Source organism: Tachypleus tridentatus, chromosome 13 (genome assembly GCF_004210375.1).
Source record: "Tachypleus tridentatus isolate NWPU-2018 chromosome 13, ASM421037v1, whole genome shotgun sequence".
In the NCBI taxonomy this organism is placed as follows: domain Eukaryota; kingdom Metazoa; phylum Arthropoda; class Merostomata; order Xiphosura; family Limulidae; genus Tachypleus; species Tachypleus tridentatus.
This window is the reverse complement of record NC_134837.1, coordinates 188,495,813-188,520,149: the sequence shown is the minus strand read 5'-3', so window position 1 is coordinate 188,520,149 and position 24,337 is coordinate 188,495,813. Positions and strand designations below refer to the sequence as shown.

Below are 24,337 nucleotides of genomic sequence, written 5' to 3'. Positions count from 1 at the left end.
TTTACTTGTGTTTACATAAATACTTTCAAATCAAATACTTTTTATTTCGCATTGTTGAATTAAAACTTACTTTAGCAACTTTACATTTTGAAAGAAAGAAAATTTTGTTTCTTTGTTGTTAAGCGCAAGTCTACAGAATGTTCTATAACACCATAAGTATAGAAACTCGGTTTCTGGCAATGTTAACCTTCAAATTTACAAGTGAGATAATGAGGGTTGAAAGAAGTTAAAGAAGTTATTGTAAAAAATTTGAGTATTTCAAACACTCCATTGTCTCCAATGGTTTCAGTCACATGGTCAGAGCCTATGATTAAATAAGAATAGACCACCATTTTAAACTTGAGTTAGTATCATATCTGATATCTTCACGAGAAAAAGTAATACATTCACTGTTATGGCTTGGTGTAGCTTTCATGTGGTACGCATAACATATTTTGTAATTGTTATATTTATTTATAACATGCTTTTCTTACAGAATATCTACAAACTTACCGTGCTAGAAACCAATACAAGTTAAATTGCGTTGTAAAGGTTTTTTTTTCTTTTTTAATTTCGCGCAAAGCTACTCAAGGACTATCTGCGCTAGCCGTCCCTAATTTAGCAGTGTAAGACTAGAGGGAAGGCAGCTAGTCATCACCACCCACCGCTAACTCTTGGGCTACTCTTTTACCAACGAATAGTGGGATTGACTGAAACATTATAACGCCCCCACGGCTGAAAGGGCGAGCATGTTTGGTGGGACGAGAATTCGAATCCTTGACCCTCGGATTACAAGTCGAACGCCTTAATCCACCTGGCCATGCCGGACCAAGCAAAGGTTTATATCAGTGATATAAAAAAAATACAAGTTAAATTACGTTGTAAAGGTTCACGTCAGTGATGTAAAAAATACAAGTTAAATTACCTTTAAATGTCCACCTTGAAGTGACATAACCCTAATGGTGAGATTTTGTTGCCTCCTGAATTTCGATTCACTGAAACTGAAATACTTTGTTATTTTCAAAAGATTCACTAGATGGCACAACTTGTATTAAATAAAGTGCCCTCTTGCGGTGTTACGTAAGACCTTTGGTTTACTTACAAGCAGTTGCTTGAAGGCATGAATTATCTTGCCTTGTAGCAGCTGATCGTGTTGAAAAGGACCTAGCAGGTAGCATGGTATCAATAATTATAAAAATTATTTTAGTGGTAGTCGGAGCTATAGCTTGCATATCTGGTGGTGTTTTGTACGCCATGTTTCCAGAAATAATCAAGGCTAAGATTGAAGCGGTAAGTTTATTAATCTACATTTGAATAAATACTGGTTACAAGTCTTCATCAATGGCTCAGTAACACACTTAATATGTTGTTTAGAAGAATAAACTATAGATAAAAAAATTACCAATGTTTGTATGTGCAAGTTTGCTATCATTTACAATAATTGTTCATTTCAGTTTTATCTTCTTTTTATGTTATTTATTGTTGTGTATTCTTCGATTTCTACCGTTCTATAAGTCTAATTAACATCAGTTTTTAATTTCTATGTTCACTCAGGCTTGATATGTTGTTTCATCCTACCTTATTATCTGCTATTCTACCAATCTGATTGTCCTCCGTGTTATCAACCTTATTATTTACTATTCTACCAGTACTGTTAAATTCACTTTTATCTTCTCTGTTATCTAATATTCTACCTGGTTTTGTTGTCTTTACTTTTATTTTCTACTGTTCTACCATGTTTATTTTCTCCATTATTTACTATTATATCAGTTTTGTTCTCTTCAGTTGTTTTTATCTCTAGTATGTTCTATTTTCACAGATTTTATGTTCAGTTTTATATCTACAACGAGGCTTGTTATAGACTGTCCTTGTCTAGTTTAGATTATAAATATTTAGTTCACAGGTGGCGTGCTTTCAAGTTAAATAGTTCTACGTGCTGTCGAAGCTACAGAGTTATCGTATTCATTTAATTGAGATTTTTAGAAAGAAACAGTCCACATCACTGTATTTCTTTACGAGGATCCCAGTTTTTGTTTAATCATTCTAACCTAAATATCTTTTGAAGAATGAATTCCGTGATAAGATATTCGTAAAATACATAAATTTCTCTACACTTCTAGGATTTTGTGTGAGATATATATCTGCATGTTACGTTTTATACTCAAGGTTAACTATAAGGAAAATTGACAAACTACTTTACGTTTTTTTCCTTCTTCCCGCGAAATCCTTGATGAGAAACCTCTCTACACGAGCACTTTAAACTTACATATACTTAACGTGTTTGATTACACAATAATAGAAGAAAGTACCTAAACAACGTTTAACACGATGCGAAGTAAAAAAAAATTATCGATAGATCGTAGTTACTTTTAAATATATTTTGCATCATTCATACAATCGTGGTATATTTCACTTTTTAAGTATGTTTTATATTTCACGTAAAGCTACGCGAGAGCTTATTTGCGCCAGCCATCCTTAATTTACCAATGTAAGTTTAGGTTTGATTTATTTTAAATTTCGCGCAAAGCTACACGACGGCCATCTTCGCTAGCCGTCCTAAATTTAGCAGTATAAGATTAAAGGGAGGGCAACTAGTCATCACCACCTACCGCCAACTCTTGGGCTACTCTTTTACCAATGAATAGTGGGATTGACCGACACATTATAACGCCTCCAAGCCTGAAAGGGCGAACATATTTGGTGTGACAGGGATTCGAAACTGCCACCCTCGGATAACGAGTCGAATGCCTTAACCACCTGGCCATGCCGAGCTATCAATGTGTGACTAGGGGTTTTGTTTGTTTCTTTTGAGTATCGCGCAAAGCTACACGAGGGCTATCTGCGCTACTCGTCCTTAATTTAGCAATGTAAGACTAGAGGGAAAGCAGCAAGTTACCACCACCAACCATCAACTTGGGCTACTCTTTTATCAACGAATAGTTGAATTGACCGTACATTATAATGCTCCCACAGCTGAAAAGGTGAGAATGTTTGGTATGACAGTAGTTTGAACCCGCGACCCTCAAATTACTCGTCGAGTGCTTTAACCACCTGGCCATGCCTCGCCCTAAATTTCTTAAGCCTGTTTTAATTAGGCCAAGACGCAAGCTGTATTAAACTTATAGTACCTGTAGATTATAAACTATTTTATCATACAACAAAACGTTCACGTATTTTAATACGTCAACAGAATCTGAAATTCTGTCATACCCATAATAGAACCACCCAGGTAACTGTAGGTCATGAATGCAGGGTCTTAATATGAAGTCAGAAGAACTACGAAGGTGACTAATTATAAGTCATGGATGCAATGTCTTATTCTGGAGTTAGAAGAACTGCGAAGGTAACTAACTGAATGGCATCACAGTTCTGTCTCTGAAATTGGCAACAACTGGAAAGTTCACACTCCAGTCCATAATGTGAAGGGAGGAAATAAAGGTATCTGAATATCCTGAACGTAGCCTCGATTGTAGAGTGGCGAGTTAATTAACTGGACAGTTGAACAGAAAAAACTGTCTTACGAGGATTTCCGGCGGCAGGTGACACTGTGCTTGTTCCAAGCTAACACAAGGGGTGATCAAATATTATGTCAAAGAGCACCTGTTGGCGTTGCTGCTCCGACAGAGGTTATTCGTTTCGATGGCCTAAGCCATGTATTAAGCTCCACACTGCAAGGATGGTGAAAAATGTGCAGAGTAACACAAAAAATGTGTGCAAAAAGTTCAGTGTTCGTCTTTATGATGAAAGAGGCAAGTAGTGTTTCTAGATGTGCCACCGCTTAGTCTGCCCCTGATATCAGTGCCTATACAAAACACACGGTGTAGGATGTTTCTTTTATATATTGTAAACTTTCTTATTATAAAAAACATTGAAGAGAAATATAAATTAAACTTACGTATAATTCAATAAATTTTGATTTAGAAAGTTATAAGGTCGTAGTTTCACTATCTTATTACTAAGTCTCAAATATTCCTGAAACAGAACATGCTGTAACACTGAAATCGATGTTACTATAAGTCTAAGGTTATAGTTGTGATAACAGTACACTTCTGTGCAAAAATAAGCAAATTTAACAACATAGTCAATAGCAGGTAGATGAGGGTTAAACGTGACTAAATACCATTAGAGTGGGTTAATTGTCCATTCTCTGTTAAACCTGGCTAGATATCATTAATGAAGGTTAATTGTCCAAACACGGAACTATACATCTCTCAGCTCATTAGTTTGTGTTACTGTGAAGATCAAACACAGAATTAGTTTATATGTGTAAAAACGGCTGGTATTGGTAGAAAAAGCTTTCTCTACCCATACCAGCCGTTTTTACATATATATTTTTCTCTACGAGTGGGTTTTCTTGTCATCACAGAATTAGTTTGTATTTCAAAATAATATTGTTATAATTTCTCAAACATTTCTATGTAATATCTCGTACAAAATTATTAAGAAATGAACTTTTTACTTGTCTTTATATAAATACTTTCAAATCAAAACTGCGATTTGTTTTACAATAACAACGTTCCTGTTGTTAATGTTCTGTGATTTGTTTTATAATTAAACACCAGCAACTACCGGGCTAACTCACCGCATGTTGGTCCCAACTGATCATGAAACTAAATTTTGTCTTTTTATTTACAGACGACTATAAATTTTACTCTCCAGTAGAACATTAATCTAACCCTCGACTTGAAAATCGTAATTGTCCAAAGAACATAGATTGATTTTCTAAAAGTATAGTCAAAAACACACAAATATTTAGTTACTTTACACAATTACTTCAAAGGTGCTCTTTTGTCAGCTGTGTAGAATTTACAATAATGCTTAAATATTTTAGCAACTAATCTTGGCAGATGGGACTACAACCTATGAAAACTGGAAGAATATTCCTATACCGATGTATATGAAGTTGTACATTTTCAACGTCACGAATCCATCTGACTTCATGAATAACAATGCTAAGCCTATCGTAGAAGAAATAGGACCTTACACATTTAAGTAAGTTCAGAAAACCTGAGAAACGTTTCTGCCTTTTATTTCGCATTGTTGAATAAAAACTTACTTTAGCAACTTTACATTTTGAAAGAAAGAAAGTTTTGTTTTTTTGTTGTTAAGCGCAAGTCTACAGCATGTTCTATAACACCATAAGTATAGAAACTCGGTTTCTGGCAATGTTAACCTTCAAATTTACAAGTGAGATACTGAGGGTTGAAAGAAATTAAAGAAGTTATTGTAAAGAAATTTGACAATGGCTCACGATATTTTGTAAAAGTAATTTACATTTTTGGTATAATTACAGGTTTAAAGGTGCGTGCTATTTATTATATCATGCTAATTTTACCGTTAAGTTTAATATGAAACATGTAAACTATAAAACGTCTGCAGCGGTGAGGGCTTTTAGCAATCAACAATGGTGTTGTTAACTTTAGGTTTAGGTCTAGCATGACGGTTGTGAAATATAAACAGTGTGTGTATCTAGCGTTGAGGGATTTTAGCAATCAACCATGGTGTTGTTAACTTTAGGTTTATATTTAGTATGACGGTTGTAAAATATAAAGAGTTTGTGTATCGAGCACTGAAGGCTTTTAGCAATCAATGGCGCAGTGTAACTAACGAATCAACTGTTTGTTTGTTTTTCAAATCAGGAATGATAGATACAATTTAGAAAAGAAAAGCTTTTCAAATAATGCACCGATACAACTAAAGAGACTAAGATGAAGGTATCTTGGTCTGATTATAATATAACATTTCCAGACATTATAAAGAGAAAGTGTGTGTAGAAAGAAGAGAGTCGTACGTAGTTGAGACTGTCTTCACTAGTAACCAGGAGAAGAATAAAATATAGAATAAAAGAGAACCAATTACAAATGAACTCTCCATGTTACAAGGCACTGTTTTAGTACTGCTGGAGTGTGTTACAAATGAGTTTGTGTAACTAATTTTATCAGAAACAACAAGGACAAACTGTAATGTTGATTGAAGAACAAAATAACTACCAATATATGAGTTTTTTTAATCAGTGATTAAGTGGTGAATAGTAATACATTAACGTCTTCAGAAGAATATCCTCAACAGGAGGTAGAGTAAGTATTATTCCATAAGAGAAATTTGTTTGTTTGTTTTATGAATTTCGCACAAAGCTACACATGAGGGCTATCTGCGCTAGCTGTTCCTAATTTTGCAGTGTAAGACTAAAGGGAAGGCAGCTAATCATCACCACCCACCGCCAACTCTTGGGCTACTCTTTTACCAACGAACAGTGGGATTGACTGTCACACAATAACGCCCCCACGGCTGAGAGGGCGAGGATCTTTGATGCGACGGGGATTCGAACCCGCGACCCTCAGATTACGAGTCGAACGCTTTAACACGCTTGGCCATGCTGGGGTCCATAAGAGAAATTACAATACTAAAAGGATGATTTATCTTCTATGAAAGTAGATCTGAGGAAACGTTGATAAGAACATGATATGAAGTAGAGGTCACTATCTTTAATATTACAACGTTTTTAAAGTCACGTGTGAAATAGAAAACGTATATTAATTATACTGTCAGGCCTGTTGTAATACATGTATATCAGAGTTCATGTCGATGGGAAACAATAACAAAATGAAGCGTAGAGCAACAGAAAACACTCAATAAATTAAAAAAACAACAGCTAAGAAAACAACACTTCGCGCCAAGTTTTAGGCCTTCTCGGACCACAAACAACCGAATTTTTTCAACATATTGCCAGCTAAATGCCATCTAGCTGTATTTCCATCTCATTGACCAGTCGTCGATGCAACTTTTGTATGGCATAGTAGCTTCTAACCGTTACTAAGTCCAACTCGGCATGAAGATTAAACTATATTTTTCTGTTCTAATTAAAACAAACTACAACAAGTCGTGAATGCTACAAATAAATTCAGCCTCAAACTTCAGAGACCTAAGATTTAATTCATATCACTTTGAAGTTAAATAAGCAAAAGTAATCAGGTTAAGAATTATTAATATTGGTTTGAGAAAAATTAGAATAATATGAAAAAACATGACACTCAAATGACGTTTTAGAAGGTAAGGTAGGAAATGTTAGAGGCTAAATTATACTCATTTACTAAATTATATTTATAGTGTGTCCCCAAGTGGCATAGCAGCATCTCTGCAGAGTTACAACGCTAGAAACGGGATTTCAATATCCGTGGTGGGCAGAACACAATTAGCCCATTATATGGCATTGTGCTTAACTCCAAAGAAACAAATAAACAGATTTTCAGAATGTAAAGTAAATAGTTTGAATTTATAGTACAGAGATAAATCACTCGTGCACAACTTCAGACTTCTGAGTGCTAATGGTTGAAAGAGCTGTTTTAAAAGTTTAAATGGCGCAGATCGTTAATATAACTATTGAAAATGAGCGTGAGAGACGAAACTGTTTTTTAAATAAAAATAAAGAACGTAAATAATTAGACTGATATTCCAAGTTGATAGAGGGACTATTTCATTGTAATATGTAGGTCCGAAATTAGAGCGAAGAACTTGGCGATAAGCTACTATTATAAAACGTAGGTCTTTCAGCGAAGCACATAGTGAAAAGTTACTATTTTAATATGTATGTCTTTAATCAGAGCGAAGAACATGGTGAAGAGTTACTATTGTAATGTGTAGGTCTTTCACCAGAGCGAAGAACATGGTGAAGAGTTACTATTGTAATGTGTAGGTCCTTCATCAGAGCGAAATACATAGTGAAAAGCTACTATTGTAATATGTAAGTCCTTCACCAGAGTGAAGTACATAGTGAAAAATTCCTATTGTAATATGTAGGTCTTTCACCAGAGTGAAGTACATAATGATGAGCTAGCACTGTAGTATGTAGGTCTTTCACCAGAGTGAAGTACATAATGATGAGTTAGTACTGTAATATGTTGGTCTTTCACCAGAGCGAAGTACATAATGATGAGTTAGTACTGTAATATGTAGGTCTTTCCCCAGAGCGAAGTGCATAATGGTGAGCTAGTACTGTAATATGTAGGTCTTTCACCAGAGCGAAGTGCATAATGATGAGCTAGTACTGTAATATGTAGGTCTTTCACCAGAGCGAAGTACATAATGGTGAGCTAGTACTGTAATATGTAGGTCTTTCACCAGAGTGAAGTACATAATGATGAGCTAGCACTGTAGTATGTAGGTCTTTCACCAGAGTGAAGTACATAATGATGAGTTAGTACTGTAATATGTTGGTCTTTCACCAGAGCGAAGTACATAATGATGAGTTAGTACTGTAATATGTAGGTCTTTCCCAGAGCGAAGTGCATAATGGTGAGCTAGTACTGTAATATGTAGGTCTTTCACCAGAGCGAAGTGCATAATGATGAGCTAGTACTGTAATATGTAGGTCTTTCACCAGAGCGAAGTACATAATGGTGAGCTAGTACTGTAATATGTAGGTCTTTCACCAGAGCGAAGTGCATAATGGTGAGCTAGTACTGTAATATGTAGGTCTTTCACCAGAGCGAAGTGCATAATGGTGAGCTAGTACTGTAATATGTAGGTCTTTCACCAGAGCGAAGTACATAATGATGAGCTAGTACTGTAATATGTAGGTCTTTCACCAGAGCGAAGTACATAATGATGAGTTAGTACTGAAATATGTAGGTCTTTCCCAGAGCGAAGTGCATAATGGTGAGCTAGTACTGTAATATGTAGGTCTCTTCACCAGAGCGAAGTGCATAATGATGAGCTAGTACTGTAATATGTAGGTCTTTCACCAGAGCGAAGCACATAATGATGAGTTAGTACTGTAATATGCAGGTCTTTCACCAGAGCGAAGTGCATAATGGTGAGCTAGTACTGTAATATGCAGGTCTTTCACCAGAGCGAAGTGCATAATGGTGAGCTAGTACTGTAATATGTAGGTCTTTCACCAGAGCGAAGTGCATAATGATGAGCTAGTACTGTAATATGTAGGTCTTTCACCAGAGCGAAGTGCATAATGATGAGCTAGTACTGTAATATGTAGGTCTTTCACCAGAGCGAAGTGCATAATGATGAGTTAGTACTGTAATATGTAGGTCTTTCACCAGAGCGAAGTGCATAATGATGAGCTAGTACTGTAATATGTAGGTCTTTCACCAGAGCGAAGTGCATAATGATGAGCTAGTACTGTAATATGTAGGTCTTTCACCAGAGCGAAGTGCATAATGATGAGCTAGTACTGTAATATGTAGGTCTTTCACCAGAGCGAAGTGCATAATGATGAGCTAGTACTGTAATATGTAGGTCTTTCACCAGAGCGAAGTACATAATGATGAGTTAGTACTGTAATATGTAGGTCTTTCACCAGAGCGAAGTACATAATGATGAGTTAGTACTGAAATATGTAGGTCTTTCCCCAGAGCGAAGTGCATAATGGTGAGCTAGTACTGTAATATGTAGGTCTTTCACCAGAGCGAAGTGCATAATGATGAGCTAGTACTGTAATATGTAGGTCTTTCACCAGAGCGAAGTGCATAATGATGAGCTAGTACTGTAATATGCAGGTCTTTCACCAGAGCGAAGTACATAATGGTGAGCTAGTACTGTAATATGCAGGTCTTTCACCAGAGCGAAGTGCATAATGGTGAGCTAGTACTGTAATATGCAGGTCTTTCACCAGAGCGAAGTGCATAATGATGAGCTAGTACTGTAATATGTAGGTCTTTCACCAGAGCGAAGTACATAATGATGAGCTAGTACTGTAATATGTAGGTCTTTCACCAGAGCGAAGTACATAATGATGAGTTAGTACTGTAATATGTAGGTCTTTCACCAGAGCGAAGCACATAATGATGAGTTAGTACCGAAATATGTAGGTCTTTCCCAGAGCGAAGTGCATAATGGTGAGCTAGTACTGTAATATGTAGGTCTTTCACCAGAGCGAAGTGCATAATGATGAGCTAGTACTGTAATATGTGGGTCTTTCACCAGAGCGAAGTACATAATGATGAGTTAGTACTGTAATATGCAGGTCTTTCACCAGAGCGAAGTGCATAATGGTGAGCTAGTACTGTAATATGTGGTCTTTCACCAGAGCGAAGTGCATAATGGTGAGCTAGTACTGTAATATGTAGGTCTTTCACCAGAGCGAAGTGCATAATGATGAGCTAGTACTGTAATATGTAGGTCTTTCACCAGAGCGAAGTGCATAATGATGAGCTAGTACTATAATATGTAGGTCTTTCACCAGAGCAGAAGTGCATAATGATGAGTTAGTACTGTAATATGTGGTCTTTCACCAGAGCGAAGTGCATAATGATGAGTTAGTACTGTAATATGTAGGTCTTTCACCAGAGCGAAGTGCATAATGATGAGCTAGTACTGTAATATGTAGGTCTTTCACCAGAGCGAAGTGCATAATGGTGAGCTAGTACTGTAATATGTAGGTCTTTCACCAGAGCGAAGTGCATAATGATGAGCTAGTACTGTAATATGTAGGTCTTTCACCAGAGCGAAGTGCATAATGATGAGCTAGTACTGTAATATGTAGGTCTTTCACCAGAGCGAAGTGCATAATGATGAGCTAGTACTGTAATATGTAGGTCTTTCACCAGAGCGAAGTACATAATGATGAGCTAGTACTGTAATATGTAGGTCTTTCACCAGAGCGAAGTACATAATGATGAGTTAGTAGTGTAATATGTAGGTCTTTCACCAGAGCGAAGTACATAATGATGAGTTAGTACTGAAATATGTAGGTCTTTCCCCAGAGCGAAGTGCATAATGGTGAGCTAGTACTGTAATATGTAGGTCTTTCACCAGAGCGAAGTGCATAATGATGAGCTAGTACTGTAATATGTAGGTCTTTCACCAGAGCGAAGTACATAATGATGAGTTAGTACTGTAATATGCAGGTCTTTCACCAGAGCGAAGTGCATAATGGTGAGCTAGTACTGTAATATGCAGGTCTTTCACCAGAGCGAAGTGCATAATGGTGAGCTAGTACTGTAATATGTAGGTCTTTCACCAGAGCGAAGTGCATAATGATGAGCTAGTACTGTAATATGTAGGTCTTTCACCAGAGCGAAGTGCATAATGATGAGCTAGTACTGTAATATGTAGGTCTTTCACCAGAGCGAAGTGCATAATGATGAGTTAGTACTGTAATATGTAGGTCTTTCACCAGAGCGAAGTGCATAATGATGAGCTAGTACTGTAATATGTAGGTCTTTCACCAGAGCGAAGTGCATAATGATGAGCTAGTACTGTAATATGTAGGTCTTTCACCAGAGCGAAGTGCATAATGATGAGCTAGTACTGTAATATGTAGGTCTTTCACCAGAGCGAAGTACATAATGATGAGTTAGTAGTGTAATATGTAGGTCTTTCACCAGAGCGAAGTACATAATGATGAGTTAGTACTGAAATATGTAGGTCTCTTCCCAGAGCGAAGTGCATAATGGTGAGCTAGTACTGTAATATGTAGGTCTTTCACCAGAGCGAAGTGCATAATGATGAGCTAGTACTGTAATATGTAGGTCTTTCACCAGAGCGAAGTACATAATGATGAGTTAGTACTGTAATATGCAGGTCTTTCACCAGAGCGAAGTGCATAATGGTGAGCTAGTACTGTAATATGCAGGTCTTTCACCAGAGCGAAGTGCATAATGGTGAGCTAGTACTGTAATATGTAGGTCTTTCACCAGAGCGAAGTGCATAATGATGAGCTAGTACTGTAATATGTAGGTCTTTCACCAGAGCGAAGTGCATAATGATGAGCTAGTACTGTAATATGTAGGTCTTTCACCAGAGCGAAGTGCATAATGATGAGTTAGTACTGTAATATGTAGGTCTTTCACCAGAGCGAAGTGCATAATGATGAGCTAGTACTGTAATATGTAGGTCTTTCACCAGAGCGAAGTGCATAATGATGAGCTAGTACTGTAATATGTAGGTCTTTCACCAGAGCGAAGTGCATAATGATGAGTTAGTACTGTAATATGTAGGTCCTCATATTTTGTAAATAAAATGGTAATGAAACTTGTCATGTAAAAGGTGTTTTTTTTACATTTTCTTAATATCTTTAAAGACCAATCAGGTGTTTTATTGAACAATGGAGAAGAGAGAATAATTTTACAGTGTATTGTGGTAGAGACATAGGTTTCCCATGCTTATATATGTGGTGCTTCTTAAAGTGAACCTTTGCTATCATTTATTTAATGTTTAAATATCTACATGGATAAAACTTAATTTCCTTAAACATTTAAATTCACTTATCTTTACTTCTATTTAGAGTAACTAGAAAAAAGGAAATTATTGGTCGAAATGAAGAACGTGACACAGTGCAATATAACGAAGTAAACACATATATTTTTCAACCAGAAATTTCTGCTGGAACTCAAGACGAAATGGTTTATGTTGTAAATGCTCCATTACAAGTAAGTAGAAAGTTATAAAGTTGGTTAATTAAAAAAATAAAAAACATAGAAACGGAACTTCGTAGTAATAATTTTCTCTGCAATGAAGATGTTACACGAGGCATTTGTAGAAGCAGGATACCAAGGTTTGATAATCTAATGTCATGCTAATAATTTATCATATAGTAGCGATGTTATATGAGGCTTATAGAAGGAGAATGTCTAGCTTTCATAATCTGAATGTCATTCTAATAATTTGTCATGTAGTAACAATGTTACATGGGGCTTGTTGAAGCAGAATGTCAAGGTTTGATAATCTGGATGTCATACTAACATCTGTAATATAGTACGATGTTACATGAGACACCTGCACAAGCAGAATAAGATGGCTTGATAATCTTGATTTAATGCTAATGATTTACTTGTTTTCGGAAACCATCTACTTAAGGGTTATCTTTGCTTTCTCTCCATAATTTTGAACCGGTACAAGAAATCGAAGTCGTCTAGTCCATAGCAACCGTCGGCAACTCTCGAGTTTTTCTGATCGGAAAGTGAGATTTCATCATTATTGTTTTAATTCACCCGTGGCTTCGAAGTATTTTTGAGACTACGAAACGTAAACATTAGCCTTTCTGGTTCTTTATATGACACACTATCCATGGGGCAACACTGGGTCAAACGGAACTGTTATAATTGATTCCTAAGAACAATGTCACGATGTTTCAAAAGATGTTTTTTCTGCTTTCAGATATAGAAATAATATTTTAGGGTTTTATTTCTTTATAAAATTCAAGCAACAAATGCTTTATTTTTATGATATTATAAGGTTCATTTTCTGTTGTTTAGTTTTAAAAACGTAATTTCATTTCTCCCCCTTTTAGGGAATAGCCAAAATAGCAACTAATAACATTCCACCACTTATACGTCCATTTTTCCTGCCACTTCTCAGTTCGCTGCTCATACACTACAAAGAACACGTGATTGTGAGAAGAACAGTTCGACAGCTTCTTTTTGACGGATACGAAGTTTCTCTGCTGAAAGATCTCAGCAAATCAGCATCACGGTTTATAAAACTTCCTCCGTTGCTACTAAACAACACTTTTGGTCTTTTCTATGGAGTAAGTTAAATCTTATCGTAATGGTCGCTTATAGGAACAAATTATGAAATAGATATATTACATTTCTATAAAAGGCAATAAGAATGTATAGAATATGTTAAACATTATACGAAAGAACTTCAACAGGAATTGCCACAAAGAATATTACATCTTATTCCAGTGAATTTTAAGATCACGTAATGAATTACGTTACATGTTATTGTAAATTTATCGTACTCAGAGATGCCAACTATTTCAAATGACTGAATGTAATGATTGTAGACAGAGCCCTTTCACAGTTTTAGTTTTAGATTTGCCAGAAACAAGACAATCTGGTGAACGAGGCCTCTCTTTTTCCACTTAAGAACGACCGCATTGGTGTTTCTATGCCGCTTAGAAAACGAGAAATACCCATCTACGCGAGCGCTGATTGGCTGACAAGCACTGATGACGTACTATGGATTCCCCACGTACCCAGTATGGAAAAGCACCGCAATCAAACTATTGGTAGACGTCGGAGATACAAATATTTTTTTATTATTTCAAGCACAAACATGATTATCATAAGTAGCCATTTGGACTATGTCTTTTATTTATCAAAATTTATTTGTATTTCACTAGAAATATTCTTTTCACCCCTTTAAAGCCCTGGGGGAACAATTTATCACTTTATTGTATAGGCCTATATAATATATAATAATTTGGGAGTTGCAACAAGTCGTAATATTTGTCTGTATGAGCGTATACAGTGTAGTGGTAATGTATACACCAAAATCGTAATGATTACGCTCAACTCGTAATGGTTGGTATCTCTGCTTACTTCTTGAATTCCGCTATTATAAAATAAATATATCACAACATATCGTGTGAAATAATGTTTTACGGTAAGTATGTCACAACGTATCGTGTGAAAGCATGGTACAGAGTGCATATGTTCAGCTTATCTTGTTGAAACGTAGTTCTCTACTTATTCAAGTCAAAAGTATATAGAATGTTAGATGCAGAACATATTCAAAGCATTCCATTTAGGAAGAGTGAGCTGTCTAATGATATGTACACACTGAACAACTTATTACCATGTTACAGAAAAATGCCACTAGTGGAGAAACTTTTTCCGTGTTCACTGGGAAAAGTAACTCGAGCCGATTTACACTCATTGACACGTGGAACAATAAAACGTGAGTAAATTTTTTACATCTAACCAAATCGAAGAGAAATCAAAGTGGTTTAGTTTGTTTTGAATTTTCGCAAAAAGCTACACATGAGGGCTATCTGCGCTAGCTGTTCCTAATTTTGCAGTGTAAGACTAAAGGGAAGGCAGCTAGTCATCCCCACCCACTGCAAACTCTTGAGCTACTTTTCTACCAACGAATAGTGAGATTAACCGTCATATTATAACGCCCCCACAGCTAAAATGGCGACCATGTTTGGTTTGACAGGGATTCGAACCCTCGTCCCGCATATTACGTGGAGTGTCTTAACCACCTGGCCATGCTGGGCCGCAATGAAAGTTTAGATTCAGTTTCGGTGAAGATCTTTATAATCTTATCTTTAAAATATTAAACTGTGTTTTTTAACTTATTATTGTAATCACATTCTTAATAAGATCTTTATTATCAAATACTGATATCTGTAAAATATTAAACTGTGTTTTTTAACTTATTATTGTGATCACATTCTTAATAAGATCTTTATTATCAAATACTGATATCTGTAAAATATTATTGCGTTTTTAACTTATTATTGTAATCACTTTCTCAATAAGATCTTTATTATCAAACTTACATCTGTAACATATTAGAATGTGCGTTTTTAACTTTTGTAATCACTTTCTTAATAAGATCTTTATTATCAAACTTACATCTGTAAAACATTAGAATGTCTGTTTTAATTTCTTGTAATCACTTTCTTAATAAGATCTTTATTATCAAACTTACATCTGTAAAACATTAGAATGTGTGTTTTAATTTCTTGTAATCACTTTCTTAATAAGATCTTTATTATCAAACTTACATCTGTAAAATATTAGAATGTGTGTTTTTAACTTTTGTAATCACTTTCTTAATAAGATCTTTATTATCAAACTTACATCTGTAAAACATTAGAATGTCTGTTTTTAATTTCTTGTAATCACTTTCTTAATAAGATCTTTATTATCAAACTTACATCTGTAAAACATTAGAATGTGTGTTTTTAATTTCTTGTAATCACTTTCTTAATAAGATCTTTATTATCAAACTTACATCTGTAAAATATTAGAATGTGTGTTTTTAACTTTTGTAATCACTTTCTTCATAAGATCTTTATTATCAAACTTACATCTGTAAAACATTAGAATGTCTGTTTTTAATTTCTTGTAATCACTTTCTTAATAAGATCTTTATTATCAAACTTACATCTGTAAAACATTAGAATGTGTGTTTTTAATTTCTTGTAATCACTTTCTTAATAAGATCTTTATTATCAAACTTACATCTGTAAAACATTAGAATGTGTGTTTTTAATTTCTTGTAATCACTTTCTTAATAAGATCTTTATTATCAAACTTACATCTGTAAAATATTAGAATGTGTGTTTTTAATTTCTTGTAATCACTTTCTTAATAAGATCTTTATTATCAAACTTACATCTGTAAAATATTAGAATGTGTGTTTTTAACTTTTGTAATCACTTTCTTAATAAGATCTTTATTATCAAACTTACATCTGTAAAACATTAGAATGTGTGTTTTTAATTTCTTGTAATCACTTTCTTAATAAGATCTTTATTATCAAACTTACATCTGTAAAATATTAGAATGTGTGTTTTTAATTTCTTGTAATCACTTTCTTAATAAGATCTTTATTATCAAACTTACATCTGTAAAATATTAGAATGTGTGTTTTAACTTTTGTAATCACTTTCTTAATAAGATCTTTATTATCAAACTTACATCTGTAAAACATTAGAATGTGTGTTTTTAATTTCTTGTAATCACTTTCTTAATAAGATCTTTATTATCAAATACTGATATCTGTAAAATATTAGAATGTGTGTTTTTAACTTCTTCTAATTACTTTTGTAATAAGATTTTTTTTTCAAAGACCGACACCTGTTAAATATTAGAATGTGTTTCTAAACTTTCTATAATGTTTTTTCTTAATATTTGCTATTGGTACTTCGACACTTAAAGAATTTTATACTAATAAGGACGTGAGAATACGTCTCTTCAATCCACTTGGTTTCTGTGAATTTCAAATTGCCCAACTTTCAGTTGTGATTGAGAAACACAATATATAATATTACATAAAATTCCCTCTTCCTGTGTTTCATGGAAGATTGAGTTTTACGAAATAGTAAATATTCAGATTAGTTAAGACTACTGAATTTTTTAAACTGTGATCTAGTTAATATTTCATACATGAAAGAATACCCGGTTAATTCAGTGAACGTCTTAAGAAATAAACGAGAAAAGTAGAAGTTGAGTAACCTAGCATATAAAAATATCAGATACAAAACATTCTTTATAAATCGATATAATATTTACTTAGTGGTGTATGGTTCACGACTCAGCAGCCCTAGTATTGTTAGTTCAGCAACATTCTCTTGATGAGCCATCTGTGTTGCCGTTTCTTAGTTAAGTAAAAATCAGTTGACGATTTATGTGTGTTAAAGTTTAACTCATTATCATTCGATTTACGATTCGTGTTTGTTACTGAGTGAACAAACGTCAACACTAATCAGTAATCAACTGAATGTTAATGAGCGAACAAATGTCAACAATCAGCTGATGATTCATGTGTGTTAAAGTTTAACTCATTATCATTCGATTTACGATTCGTGTTTGTTACTGAGTGAACAAACGTCAACACTAATCAGTAATCAACTGAATGTTAATGAGCGAACAAATGTCAACAATCAGCTGATGATTCATGTGTGTCAACGTTTGTTAGCTTATTAACATTCAGTTGATTCATCTGTGTTTGTTTGTTAACTCAATAATACTCACTTGATGATTGATCTGTTCAAACATTTATCAGGTGGATAACATGTAGCTGTTGATCTATTTCTGCTAATGTTTGTCACCTCAGTAACACGTGGTTAAAGATTCATTTCCCTGTTATTGTTTATCGACTCAGAATACTTACTTATTGATCTATCTGTGCTAACACTTTTCAACTCAATAGCACATGGTTAATGATGCATTTTTTTTTGCTAACGTTTATCAGCACATTAACATTTAGCTAATGATCCGTTTAAACTAACCTTTGTCATTTCTGTAACCCTAGTTTGTTGAGCCATCTGTGCTTTGTCAGCTTGGTAACACATAATTACAAATCAGTTTGTTCTAATGTTTGTTAAGAGTTACTTCCATATGATATAGCTCTTGTCACCAAGGGCACTCTATCTGCCCAGTGCTTGTCAGATCGGAGACATTAGTTGATGAGCTTTCTGTGCTGACTTTCTTAATGTATTAACATTTAATTAACGATCCATCTGTTCAGTGCTTTTCGGCTCAGTATCAACTGATAGGCCTGGAATGGCCAGGTGGGTTAAGACGTTCGACTCGTAATCTGAGGGTCGAGGGTTCGAATTCCTGTAACACCAAACATCTTCGTCCCTTTCAGCCGTGGAGGCTTATAATGTGACAGTCAAACCCACTATTCGTTGGTAAAAGGGATGCCCAAGAGTTGGCGGTGGGTGGTGATGACTAGCTGCCTTCCCTCTAGTCTTACACTGCTAAATTAGGGACGGCTAGCGCAGATAGCCCTCAAGTAGTTTTGCGCAAAATTAAAAAAACAAACAAAATCAACTGATTATCCATCTCTTTAACGTTTGTCAGATCAGTATGTATTTATAACATTATGTAACAAAATGTTTACTTTTTCTTGTTCCTGGGCAGAAAGTGTTATTTTCCAATTGCTTATGCCTAAAATAAATGGAAAAGACCTATTTTTCTCTTCAAACTTTGCTTTTGTGACCTGGGAGCGTATAACGAAAACATGGGAGACTATATTTGGGAGCTGATACGTGAAAGTGATTTACATTACAGTCGCAAATCTCGAAAAACTACTCACTTCTAAACATTTTTGTATAAGTTTAGTATAAATACATGTAAATCTTGATTCATATGTTGTTTTATTCAGTCCTTATGTAAATAAAAATGTGTAAATTTGTCCGTTTTTACATAGAAAATAGGTTAATTTCTAAATTTCATTATCCAGGTCACAAAAGCAAAGTTTCAAGGGAATAATGGCCATTTTCCATACTTTTACAACATAAGCAATTAAGAAATAACACATACTATCCATGAACGAAATATGTGTTACATAGTGTAATCCATCTTTAAAACGTTTTTCAGGTCAGTACCGGTTACAAATTCTACGTTTGCAGGACAATAAGTTTTTATTTGAGATCTACCTTACTTAGTTACTTACTTAGTTCAAAAACACATAAATTTTAACTTAGAAACAACTAATGCAAAGACAATTGGAAGTAATGATAAAACTTTCTACGAATTTGTATAAGAAGTCTCATAACTAAAGTTCACCAACACGATATAGAAACAAGACTCTGGTTACTTTATCATCAGTATGATAATTTATTAATCAGTCTAAATTTAATGTTAAGAAAGGAACTGGAGTCAAGGGGTTTACAAAACCCCATGGATTAAATTATTCTAGGAATTAGAATGAGTTTATGTTTCATATTTAAACTAATATTAATTTTCTCTAGCTTTCTACCATATTGGAGCTCCAAATACTGCAATATGATCAACGGAACAGGTAAGTGTTAGTGAAGAGGTTTTTGTAATATATTTATACACTACATGGCTAAAAGTATGTGGACGCTCGACCATCACACCCATATGTGCTTGTTGAACATCTCATTCCAAAATCATAAGCATTACTGTGGAGTTGGGCCCCTCTTTGCTGCTATAACAGCCTCCATTCTTCTGTGAAGGCTTTTCACTAGATTTTGGAACATGGCTGCAAGGATTTGCTCCCATTCAGCCACGAGAGCATTAGTGAAGTCGAGCACTGACGTCGGGCGAGAAGGTCTGGCTCGAAGTCGGCGTTCCAATTCATCCCAAAGGTGTTCAATGGGGTTGAGGTCAGGCTTTCTCGTCCGACATCAGTGCCTGACTTCACTAATTCTCTTGTGGCTGAATAGGAGCGAATCTCCGCATTAGCATTATATTTTTTATCAATGACTTCCTACGGTATCTTTTGTCTAGTTAAGCCTAGTTGAGCGCTGTACCCCATACTCTTTATCCATGTAATATTAGTCTAGCATAAAAAAGAAAAATGTTTGCATGCTCTACACACATAGATGTAAAGCTTAAGATATTACAAACACTGTCTGATCCAAAGTTTCTAAGGAATATGTGTATTAATAATTGGTAGATTTCAGATATGAATAAATATAAATAAATATAGTTGTATCTTTTTCAATTACTACAGATGGCAGTCAGTTTCCACCTCACATTAAAAAAGGAAGAAATTCTCTATGTATATAGTACTGACCTATGTAGGTAAAGTATCTCTATTCATTTCTTATAGTCTGACATACATTCAATATACAAGACTAAAACTACAGTATTTACTACAGTCTTCAACACTTAACTGCTCAGACTGAAAGTTGTCTCTTTACTTTTGTGTTTATTACTATAGTCTGTGATATATAGATATTTATAGACTGACGTTCTCTATTTACTTAGTAGTCATTTACTATACTCTATGATAGAGGTGGCTAAACCGTGACGCGCGAGCCACATGCGTCTCTTTGACACACAATGTGCGGCTCGCGAAAGTATATTGGCTGAGCTCCTTTTTGCATCACAATTAGTATTAAAGGTAAATAAAAACTGTTCAAGCTTTATAATTTATTGGGTATAAACTGAGAGTCCACTGGATTAAAACGTAAGTTTAATATTCATGGTGAGTAAATATATTTAATAATTTAAATCCTAATTTTAATGCTAGATTTCAGTTAGGGATTAAAGGAATTTCGGATCATCAAGCATTACAGAGGAATTTTGCTGGAGAATCAGTAGTCGCACAAGCCGGTGCTGAAAATGTTAGTTTTAGTAGGCGTGGATTGCGTGATTGTGGCGTGTGTAGCTGTGTTGCGGGCAGTGAATTGGTGGAGTGTTAGTGTGATACTGGGCACTGTATAGTTTGGTTTTGTTGTGAGTGGTGGAGCTTATTGTTTCTTTTCACTTTACCTTTTTAGAAGTGTCTGTGAAAATTTTATGAAGGAAGATAGCGTCATCAAATTGTAAGAAGCAAAAGTATGAAGATGAAAACAGAAATTTTGAGCCAGAGTGAGAGGAAGATTTTTGCATTAACTGTTAAAGTTACTATTGTGTTACTCAGTCATTAGAAAGCCAGTAACTTAAAACGCCACTATGAAACAAATCGCAAAAACGTTGCATCTGATTTTCCACCTAAATAAGAATTTCGGAAAAACAAGTTAATTGTGTTAAAAATCATCACTGAATAACCAGCATACGCTGTTGACAACGCTCAGTAAGGAAGTTGACACAACGACTGAAGCTAGCTTTGTTAAATCATGGAATATTGTTCGTGCTAAACGCCCATATTCTGATGGTGAACTTGTTAAGAATAATATAGCTGAAGTTGTTGCAGTGTTAGATCTAAATAACACAAAACTTCAACGACTAGTAGGACAAACACCAGCTTCATGCCACACTACATAGATACCTATCTCCCAGATCAGTGCTGATGTTGCAGGCATAATGCAAAATAATTTAAAGAATTCCCTTGCATTCAGCTTAGCACTTAACGAATCTACAGACATACAAGACAACCCACTGCTGGCGGTATTTTCTCATTATGTTTCCTATGATGTAACTGTGAAAGAAGAGATGCTGGACTTAGTGGCACTAAAAGAAACAACTTGTAATGTTGACATTAAAAATACGCTTGACCGAACGTTAACAAATGCTGATATTCCACTGGATAAACTTGTCAGTGATGCAACAGATAGAGTACCGCGATGGTGGGGAAAATGTAGGATTAATTGCACATATGAAAAGTGATCCCAGCTTTCCAGAGTTTCTCCCCATTTACTGCATTATTCATCTTGAACACCTGGGAGACAGATACTTCAAGTATGAAGATATTATGAAATTTGTTCTTGAAATTGTCAATTTCATACGCTTAAATGGGAAGACCCACCAACAGTTGAAATATTTTATTGAAGAACTGGAGCTTCAAGATAAACATGGTGATGTCTATTTCTACTGCACTGTGAGGTGGCTGTCAACCAGTAATGTCTTAACTAGGTTTGTGGATCTGTTGAAACCTATTAGTACTTTTCTTGAAGAAAAGATTATATCCTCAACTGAGAACTGATGAATGGATGCAAGATCTAATGTTCCTTACTGACAGGATCGTAGATCCTGGGGGGATGGGGATATACCCCCTTTATTTTAGGTGGGGGTATGGTGCATACAATCATCCCCCCTACAGTTTGGTTTGTTGAATTGTTTTATTGCATCACAGGACTACAAATTGTGTGTTTGTTCTTGTGATTCTCGTGTTCTTACCAATCGAATTATATAATTAGGCCTAGATGTAGGCTTTTTCAGTAGCCGAAATGTACATCTTTAATATAGTCGTGCTTCTAAGCTTTTCGATCTAAGCGATAGTTCGTAAGTATCAGTCAGTAGGCCTAAGTATACATGCAAGGCTTGCAAGCACTATCATAGAATCTAACTACGTCTTGTATATAGTGTAAGATTAAGTAAAATTTTCATCACCACAGATTGAACAGAGCATGAAATTCGAAAATTTTGCTCCCAAGCGTAAACTCCTATAATCTAGATCTGGCAGGCCATTTGTAGCTTGTAGCTGCATCAATCTCATGTGTATATTGTGCGGTTTTCCTACGCCATTTGTTCTTATGCATGTCTAGCCGGTTTTATTGTTGAACGCCTTACTCTCCTTAGCTGCCGAATCCGCTGACCATAGTGTACATTAAGTGTACAGTTAACGACAGGTTCGAGCCGCTCGGATCCAGACGCGCCCTAAATCACCCTTTCCGCTCCCTTTAGTCTGAGCCTCGATTTTACAACAGAGCTCATTAGACCTGTATTTGTAGCCCTCATTAATCCATGAAATTTCAGATTATCACTGCCCTCTAACAATGGTAAAAGAACAATATATTCTCTTATCATAGATAGTAAAAATATTGTATTTTCTTGCATAATTAGAAAACAAAAGGAGCGATTTCAACAACCTGAACCCTCTATTTGAATTGTATTGCTAGTTTTTGTTTAGATATTTTTATTTAACAGACATGCTTATAGAAATTATATCACAACGTGTTTGCCTTTTGATGAGATTTAACAGGAATATAATATATTTGTGATTGTTTAAGTATTTTTCGAGAAACTTGTAATCACTTGTGTTGTAGCTAGCACACATTATTGTCCCAGCGATGCCCAGGCGGTCAGTCGGCTCGGTAGTCTCTGTGAGGTTCGTGCGTTCAACCTAAATACATTGTACAGTTCAGTCCTACTTCCATTCTGTTCTATCTCCGTTCGTTGTACGTTAGAGTTTTTCAATAAAGACTGTATTTTAGTCTGTTGAGTCATCTGAGAAACAGATTCCAATTATGACAAGCAAGCGTCTGAAACTTTCCGATATTAGACAGTTCTGCAAGCCAGTTACTAGTACTACAAGTGACAATGCAGATGTAGATAATACAACAACCTCAAGCAAAGGAATAGAAACTTGCCATACAGAGAAAATACCATGTTCATCAGAGGACGAGTCTTAAAATGCTTGTGCAACTATTGCACATCATGAACCACCAGATAGTTGTGAAACAAGTTTGTGCAGTAATGAAAAATCTGACACTCCACAGATACAGTGTGGATAGCCATATCATCCAGATGCACAACTAATACCACGACAGAAAGCAAAATCTCAAAATATCAACTTCCGGGGCAAGTGGTTTGATGAGTTCCCATGGCTGCACTTTGAGAATCAGACTCAAAAAGTTATATGCTTTCATTGTGTCAAGGCGGAAAACAGAGGCCTTTTTACAGGGAAATTGGAGAGGCCAGTGGAGTATACATTCATATCCACCGGTTTTTGCAACTGGAAAAAGGCAAAACAGAAATTCAACGAACACCAATCCTCCTCTCAGCACAGATTCGCTATATCTCCAGAAGGTTCACTTGATGTAACTCCAGTGACTGTCCAGCTACATGATGGAAAGAAGAAGCAGCAGGAAGAATGCAAAAGAAGTCTTGCCAAAATATTCAGAAGTTGACGTTTGTTACTGCGTCAAGGTTTAGCATTACGTGGACATACTGGTACGGAAGAGAACTTCCTGCAGTTAATGAAGCTCCTGGAAGAGGAAGATCCTGAGTTGACGGCCTACTTGTCAAAGAAAACCACATTCACATCATCCCAGACTCAGAATGAAATAATGGAGATGCTCAGCCATCAAATACTGAGGAACATAGCACACGAAGTGCAGCAAAATAAAATCTTTACATTAATGGTTGATGGCACTCAAGATGTTACAGGTGCCGAACAGGAAGCAATATGTGTACGATACGTAGATGAGAAACTTGACGTCCATAAGACATTTCTTGGTTTGTACAGTGTTTCTATTGCATTAACAACATTGTTTGTTAATCACCAAAATTGTGATTTAATTAAAAGTAACTCAAGATTTGTAAGAGTGACACTCATATCACAGCACACCATTTTATAAGCAGCCATCATGTTGAAGCAAAAGTTGAAATAACTGCAATTTTTAAAATAATAGACAGTTTTGAGTTTGAATTATGTCAGAATAACAGTTATAGGATCAATTCTTCGGTATGTATGATAGTTACTTTGTACATATTCATCAATAGCTCTCATGATTGAC

General features: G+C 35.3%; 1 protein-coding gene across 1 annotated transcript in view; it reads left to right on the top strand.

Annotated features, from left to right (window-relative positions):
• The first annotated feature begins 1,087 nt into the window (after positions 1 to 1,087).
• Positions 1,088 to 24,337, top strand: part of LOC143236413 (platelet glycoprotein 4-like) — a 47,580-nt gene continuing 24,330 nt past the window's right edge. The window contains exons 1-8 of the mRNA XM_076474675.1: positions 1,088 to 1,269; positions 4,811 to 4,971; positions 12,221 to 12,365; positions 13,226 to 13,462; positions 14,528 to 14,619; positions 19,157 to 19,206; positions 19,435 to 19,448; positions 19,885 to 19,955. Of these exons, the coding sequence (XP_076330790.1) occupies positions 1,156 to 1,269; positions 4,811 to 4,971; positions 12,221 to 12,365; positions 13,226 to 13,462; positions 14,528 to 14,619; positions 19,157 to 19,206; positions 19,435 to 19,448; positions 19,885 to 19,955 (884 nt within the window). The 5' untranslated portion in view covers positions 1,088 to 1,155. The remainder of the gene's footprint in view (positions 1,270 to 4,810; positions 4,972 to 12,220; positions 12,366 to 13,225; positions 13,463 to 14,527; positions 14,620 to 19,156; positions 19,207 to 19,434; positions 19,449 to 19,884; positions 19,956 to 24,337) is intronic.